Here is an 8,151-nt window from a genome sequence, read left to right on the forward strand (position 1 = left end):
AAGAGGGTGAAGACTTTTAACGTCTGAGATGAACCTTGGCGACAGGACGAAGGGGAAGTACGTCCCACCCCGGAGGATTCCGGCTTCCGCCCAAAAGTTCGAGCTGGAAGATTCGATGGAGTCTTCTTCACGCAGGAAACCACGACTACGACGCGAAGTCGCGGACTACGATGACCCCATGGAGAAGTGAGTTTTGATGCTGATAGTTCACAGAATAATTTCTGTGATTAGAACAATGTAATTGTACTGTAATTATGTGGGGGTAACGGTTGAATATCATCTTCATTACAGGCAGTACTCCCCGGCAATGGCCGAGCGAAGTCCTGTGTACACGCCGGCTGATGTTTACAAGGCTCGTAAACATCGGGCATTGACGGGAAAATCGACGAATATGTATGGACAAGCTATGAGCAATGATGATTTGTATAGGATGATTCATAATTCGAGTGGCACTCAGGCGAAAAGTTCGGTCGACAGTCTGGTGGCTAGGAAGGATGGGAGACGACAGAGAATTGGTCAGGGGGCATTGAGTCTCATTGCTGATGAGGATGAGGAGGAAGAAGTGTCTGAACCTGGTAAATATGAAGAGGGTTGGGAGCAGGACAAGGGCATTAAAAGGGTTAAATGATCTTGAGGGTCAGCTGGAAGAATCGAAGTGAGGGTTCCCAAGAGTCTAACGGTTTCAAGAGCTAGAGGGGTTAGAAAAGAAAAATGGCCGTAAGGATCACATGATCTTAAGGGTCAAATGAGAGAGGATGGGAAGGTCATCATAAGGGTCAAACGGTTTTAAGACTCCATTTGATACTTGAGACCGTTCGACCCTTATGATCACTGTGGTAATCTCTTCCTGTTGACCTTTAGAATTTCAAAATATGCCATTAATTCAGATTGCCGATGCGAATGCGGAGGAAGAAGTGTTTGAACCTTGTAAAATGAAGGGGGTTAGGAGCAAGAGTTTGAAAAAATGAGGAATTTATTGAGCGGAACAAGGGAATAAGAAGGAGCAAATGATCCTGAGGGTCAACTGGAAGAATCAAAGTGAGGGTTTATAAATGTTTAATGGTCTCAAGAGCTAGAGGGGTTAGAAAAGGAAAATGGTTGCAAGGGTCAAATGAGAGAGAATGGGAGAGTCATCATAAGGGTCAAACGGTCTTAAGTCTCCATTTGATACCTTAGACTGTTCGACCTTAATGATCACCCCGCTGGCCTCTATTTGTTGACTCTTAGAATTCGAAAATATGCCATTAAGCCTCATTGCCAATGAGAATGAGGAGGAAGAAGGGTCTGAACCTTGTAAATATAAAGGAGGTTTCTAGCAGGAGTTTGAAAAAATAGGAATTTATTGAGCCGGACAAGAACATAAGGGTCAAATGATCTTAAGGATCAGCTGGACGAAACGAACCGAGGGTTCATAAGAGTCTAACGGTCTGAAGAGCTAGAGGGATTAGAGCAGTGAAATGGTCGCAACATATCGCAACATGATCATAAGGGTCAAATGGGGGAGACTAGCGTAGTCATCATAAGACGCGAAGGGAATTAAGACTCCATTTGATACTTAAGATCATTTGACTCTGTTGACCCTTACCACCCTTGTGACCCTTATAATTTCAAAACAGATCTTCATTCTTGTTCATCTATTTTCGTTTCTTGACAATCACTCTTAGCTTAATTATTCTTTCAGAATATACTTGCGAGCCAAGACCAAAAGCCTTCGAAGACGACGAAGCAGATGACGAAATAGACTACGAATCCGACCAATACGGAGTTGATCGCCTGGACCAAGTGAAGGACTACAGAAGATTCTCCCAGAAATCAGTGGAGCCTGACACCCTCAAGCAACAGTACGAAGAGTGGCTGGAGCAGAGGAGATCCCAGAGTCTACGAGAAATGGATAAAGCACAAGCTCTCAAGTACGAACGTCGGGGAAAGTCGAGCTTGAAGCCTGTAGAGGAGCCTCCTGAACACCGGAAACATGTGGGAATGCACAAATGCAGTGAGTGCGGAACTTATCGTCTCAAGACGTTGGACAGTCAAGTCAAGCCTGGGTTGAGGGGTGGGCGTATGATGTACGATTACCCGGAGTTTCCACGAGATTTTTCAGGTAAATTGACTGAATGCAAATGACTACGAATGAATTATCAGCAATAAATTCATCTTTTGGGGTTTTAGGAGGGAAATGCTCGAAATTCCAAGATCCACGTGAAGAAATACCGTGTCCGAAGCCAAGGAAATCCAAGAACATCTCGAGACATCGTGAACAGAAGAAAACGATCAGTCATTCACCCTCGAAAATCGACACCTACTATGATGAATAATTCGACGACATCGAGAGAGTCCAACTGCCAAGCATTCGCCAAGAACAATCCAAAATATTTTCGTTTCATAATCAAATGGATGGCAAAGTGGTAACAAGTCGGTTTCAGAAAAAAAATTTCGTAGAAAAACCTCACTGGAAAATTCTATGTCTATTCTATTAGACTTTCTATTAGTTTTTTCTCGATTTTGTTGGAAAAGATTTTATACTTCTTCTTTTGAGAAATTTTATACAGGAATTCCTCGACATGAATTTTCCACATCACATTTTTCTTCCCTTTCCATGAAGAAAATCTATCTAAAAACTTGGAAAATTTGAGTCGAGGAATTTCCGTAGAAAATATCTCAATAGAATTCTATCAATTTTTTATGTACAATATTTTTTTCATTGAATATTTCGCCCAGATAAGATGCCGAATTTTTCAACAGGATCGCCCAACAACTGATAAAATTCTCTATAGAATCCACTAGGTTTTTCTATTAACCTTATTCGTGCTCGACTTGTAATCATCACCCCTAGCCTCCTGAAATATTTTTGTAAATGTAATTCACCACCCCAAAAAAAATTGTCAGTGCCCCTGCAAATACCCGGAGACCAACAAACAAAAATTGAAAAAAAAAATTCCCTGTACGAAAATCGTCAATTCCCCAAGTAGTCCCTCACGTAAAAATCCCCTGTAAATAGAGAACCTCACCAGCTCTATTCGTATGTATAAATAATCAAGAGAATAAATTTTCTCGTGTACAAAAAAAAATCAAGATCTGTACAAAAATCATGGACTTCCCTCGTATTCCATTAGATGGAGGAAAAATAAAAAATTCATAAGATTAATCGAAGTGAACAATCCCCCAAGCCCTCACATCCAGGAAGCTACACCCCGTTGTGGCAAGCTCCGCCCCAGTCACCACTCGGCTGAAATAAGAGGGAGAAACGGTGGGGGATGACAAGTGAGAAGGAAGGGAGAGCCGAACACCAGGACTTCAGGACCGGTTATCTCAACCCTCCCTCTCTCGTTGAGCATCGTCGTTGGCATCCGCGGCATTCCAATTAGCTCGCGAATCAAAAGAGCCCCACTGCCTTTGTGGGGTATCATCCCACCCTTCCTACTTTCTCCGAGCCTCCCTCATCCCTTCGAAAACCCCTTCTCGTTTCACCTTATTCCCCCTATCCGATGTTCAATTCTGTGTGTGGGCTTCGTTTTTTAGACTCTCTTGTCTACGGGCGTCCGGTTTTTTTTATGGAAATAAGAGGAAAAAAAATGTAATTCGAATTTCCTTCGGTGTGCGAGAACGATATTGTTTGTTTCTCCATGGAGTACACTTCTTTATGGGTTTTTATTGAATGTTTGGGATTGGAGAGTTTCAAAGAGGATTCAAAGAAATGATTCTGGTTTATTTTGGGATTTAGGGGAAAACAACAGGTTTAGATGTTTTTTTTATTTATGCAATGGGAAGTTTGAAAAATTTACGGATTTTTTTGTTCAATTCTGTGGGTAGGTTTCTTCTTTTAGACTCTTTTGTCTACGAGTGTCTGTTTTTGTATGGAAATAAGAGGAAAAAAAATGCTATTCTTAGTTTTTTCAGTATGGGAGAACGATATTGTTTGTTTCTCCACGGAGAACACTTCTTCATGGATTTTTATTGAATGTTTGAGATTGGAGAGTTTCAAAGAGGATTCAAAGAAATTATTCTGGTTTATTTTGAGATTCAGGCAAAAATATGACGTTTAGATGTTTTTTTTTCCACGTAAAAATTCTTATTTTGTAAATTCAAGAGAGAAGAGAGAATCCATTTTAAAAATAAATATGGAGATTTCACTCTTTTTTCTCACTTTGTAGATTATTTTCATTCGTTTTGTTGTGTGAAAATCGGGGAGAAAAGATTGAAATTCAAAATTTTTTGGGTGTGAGAGAACCACATTGTTCGTTTCTCGATGAAGAACGCTTTTTTTATTCAGTATTTGGTATTGGAAACTTTCAAAGATAATTCGAAGAATTTATTCTGGTTCATTTTCTGATTTACGTAAAAAATTGGATGTTAAATGTTTCTTTTTATTTAAGAAATTGGAATTTTGAAATAATTGAAGATTTTCATGTGCAAATTATTGTTTTATAAATTCCAGTGGAAGAGAGAATTAATTTTAAGAATAAACGTAGAATTTTTTCTCCTGTTCTCTAATTTTTTACACCACTGTCATCCGTTTTTAAGGAAATCAGAGGAAAAAAATTAAAATTCACAGTTGTTAAAGTGTTTTTTAAAATTTAAATCATTGTAATTTCAGATTTTTATATAAAAATTCAGACTATAAATTCAATTGGAAGCCTTGAATTTGAAAATCAATTCTTATTTCTCATTTTTCATTCAAAATTCCCACTGTCTTGACAGATTTTAAGATTTATAAAGATCATGAGGATCACTAGAAAAATCATAAGGATCAAATATTATGGAATGTGTGTATTTGATGTTTGGAAAAAAGGAAAAAAATGTTTCTCACAATTTAAACCAATACTTCTCTTTAAATAACTTCAACAGCATTGAACATTTGCATTAATAAAATAAACTGAAATACAACAGAAATCAATTATCTCAATGCGCGAATGAAATAATTATTCATCGCCACTCGTCCTATCAAATTACCAACGTTATGATACCAGAGAATTTCCAAGCTGAAATTTTTATTAAAAAAATATTTTCATCTCTTTCATCCCATGCTTTCCATCCACTTCGTTAGATACTACCCCACTTTGTTTATCATTCGTGGATATTAAAATTGCTACAATTGCGAGTGAAGAGTTTCCGCGGAGATATAAACGCAGAATGCCCGTATTGTACATTATCCACAAGCAAAATATATATATTTTCGAGTGGAGGAATAAAAGGGGGGAACAGATAAAACCAGCGAGAAGCGTTTCATTCGCTCCGCCCAATTCCACGATAACCGCGGTTATTCGATGCCAGCATAACACCGTTGCATATATAGTCAAAATATGGTGGGTGGAGGAGAATATGGAGGAGGGGGAGGGGGAGAACAGGTAGACGGTGGGTATTACAAAGAGGACGAAAGAGGGATGTTGAAATTAAAATGGGCGTTAAGAACCGCAGGCGTAATTTTCTCCATAAAGAAAACATTTTCAAACTCGATTATTAAAATTGAATTGAAGACTGAACTATCTTCAGGATTTTTGTAGGTATTAAAAGCTGCCAAGGCCCAGTCGAAAAATCGAATTTTGTATTTTGCAACTAAATTGGGGAGTTTTCCCATAATTTTTCGTAATAATTTTAAATTTTTATTTCTTGGATTTTGATTAAATTACGAACGCTTTATTAAATTTTTTCTGTAAATTTGATGTTTTTGCAAATTTTGTAACCCAGTTTGCAAAACCCAAAAAAATGAAAAATTGTGATAATTAATAATTTGTAATTAAATAATGAAATGATGAAGCAAACAGCTAAAAGTTGCTTCCATTTTCAGTATCAAAAGATTCACAAACGCAAATAAAATCATCGGGGGAGGGTTTTGAAACATTGACGGAAATAATAATTGAAATTTACGATGAAGAAAAGGCAATTAAAATTCCGCGTCTAATGAATTAATAAAAAATTTAGCGACTAACTTCCTTTTTCTATAAAAAATTACCAAACTCTAGGGATACCGTGAGAAAATTTTCCTCGAATTTGCAAAACCCTAAGAGTTTGAAGAATGTGGTCTTCTGTGGTCTTCACAAAAAATGTAAAATTGTAAAATTGAGTGATTTCCATAATTACATACTATTTCGTAATATGTCCTGAACCGTAAAGCCTTACAGGATCGAGTTGAGTATGTCCATAGGCCTTCATGAGGATCCAATCGACATATTCCGCACGAGAAATTTCAATCTTCGAGAATAAAAAAAAAAATACAGAAAAGAAAATTTTCGAGAATAATCACCTGAGGATTAAATGCCACGAAGAAATTCAAATGATTCAAGTCACTTTTTCTATCCCAGTTTCAATATCTCTCTTCTCTTTGTTATTTTTTTCACGCAGTTATAACTCAGCGCAGGAATGTATTCACAATAACCGAGTGATTTGACTGAAGGCTCTGCAATAATGCTGAGTAACTTTGTAGGCCATGATCAAAGAGCATTCCATACTCCAAAATATGTTGGCTGTATACCCTGGGCATTGGTACAACCACTTTTGCAGACGCATTCATATCAACAAAAGGATATTTACGAAACGAGAAATTCCGGAAAGAGTAATAATGCTCCTCCGCGATTTTCCAACTATTTTCCTCTTTTATCCCCTGTGTTATGACAAGTTGTGGTGCCTATTGGTCACCAGCATTATCGAGAGATTGTGGCATTCGGGATGATGCTATTGGACACGGTTTTACAGGCAACGAGATGGGCACCTGCCAGCTGCAACATTGGGGACACTTGCATGCCCCGCAAACACTAACCGTGACAGTGCGCCCATAACATCCGCCTCGTTGGGCATGATACACGTGGAATGGGGTGCTCAATAGCCCTGTCATCTCATTCAAAAAGTAAGAATGTCGTCGCTTGCGTTGGGGACGAGGGTTATTACATCAAAAGATTGTGGATAGGCAGAGGATTCATGGTCTTGATGGTTTTAGTGGAGTTGTCCGCGTAATTCTTTACTGCACAACAATATGAAGGGCATTATAAAAACTAGAGTCTACAAGACGTCTTAATTTAAGACATTGGAAGAAGGAATGTGTCTTACACTGATAGAATGATTCATTTATACCAAACGAGATTCGTTAATATTTAACGAGTGGTTCAGTTGAAAGGTGAAAGTCGATTGAAACAAGGCTCCTCAAATATGCATTTGTTAACTATTAACGAATGAACATTTGGTGAAACCGAATAGACCCTAACTAATAATAAGATAATAATAATTAATCCTTTCTATCAGTGTATCGGCTAACTTCGTGGTGAGCTAAATTAAATTAGAAGTGTCTTAAAATGAGACTAAGACGTTTGATGGACATTTTTGCTGGCTCAATTTAAGGCACTACGACTAGACATTAAACCCATTAAGATCTTTTTGGTGATTTATCCATTCTCTTACAATTCATTGGACTCATAAATTTATTGAGAGGGTGGAACATGATAAATGACTTCAAACCTAGTGTCATTGCAAGATCAGAAGAGGGTAAAAACGTTAAATATCATTCTAAAAAAGGAGTTTTTTCAACAGTATTTTCTATCACAAAAATTCCTTAACAAATTCTTTTCTAATTCTGCTTCATGACCTCTATTTTTAACGTAACCAGAATTTTCATTGAAAAAATCATTAGAACAAAACACAACAGATCCTCGAGTAGGATACCTAGAGTGTCTAGAATGCATGTTTTAACCCTCTAGTGCTGTTCAGATTGTCCCCACTTCGACGTTTCTCCATAAGAGCGCGTGGCTCCTTCTCTGGCGCCTCTCGTAGCGTCTCGCGACTCATCAGCATTAGAGGGTTAATACCTTCATTTAAAACACTAAAATTGACTTCAATTTGGGGAAACAAATGGCTCAAAAAAGGGACAGAAGTGTACGCAACTATTTTTTATAATGAGAATCACAGAATAAATATATTTATCCCATGATTTTTTACCCTTATCACACTCGTGAACCCACAAATATCACGAAGAATTCCAAGAAAAGTTCAATTACAATGACTTCAAGTCATTCATTTAAACCTCAACCTAATGCCAAACGAATCCTGTAAGAAACCCCACATTTTCAATAACAAAAAATCAACCCCTCAACTCCGCGAGAAAATAATATCCCCACATGCATAACGAGCCTCTCAGCATCTCTAATAATGCACGTTACCCCCCCC

General features: G+C 37.8%; 1 protein-coding gene across 2 annotated transcripts; it reads left to right on the forward strand.

Annotated features, from left to right (window-relative positions):
• The first annotated feature begins 28 nt into the window (after positions 1 to 28).
• LOC107038935 lies at positions 29 to 2,443 on the forward strand. 2 transcript variants are annotated; one of them, XM_015258301.1, is made up of 4 exons: positions 29 to 186; positions 292 to 575; positions 1,682 to 2,101; positions 2,173 to 2,443. In XM_015258301.1, the coding sequence occupies exons 1-4, from the start codon at positions 29 to 31 to the stop codon at positions 2,313 to 2,315; spliced, it is 1,005 nt and encodes a 334-aa protein (XP_015113787.1). In that variant the 3' UTR covers positions 2,316 to 2,443. The 2 variants fall into 2 exon arrangements, 1 of the variants encoding a protein (XP_015113787.1); XR_001460926.1 differs by lacking the exons at positions 29 to 186; positions 292 to 575 and having other exon boundaries at positions 2,025 to 2,101; positions 2,170 to 2,238.
• The last annotated feature ends 5,708 nt before the right edge of the window (positions 2,444 to 8,151 follow it).

This window comes from Diachasma alloeum, unplaced genomic scaffold, assembly GCF_001412515.2.
Source record: "Diachasma alloeum isolate Michigan unplaced genomic scaffold, Dall2.0 Dall_scaffold_00178, whole genome shotgun sequence".
NCBI lineage: Eukaryota > Metazoa > Arthropoda > Insecta > Hymenoptera > Braconidae > Diachasma > Diachasma alloeum.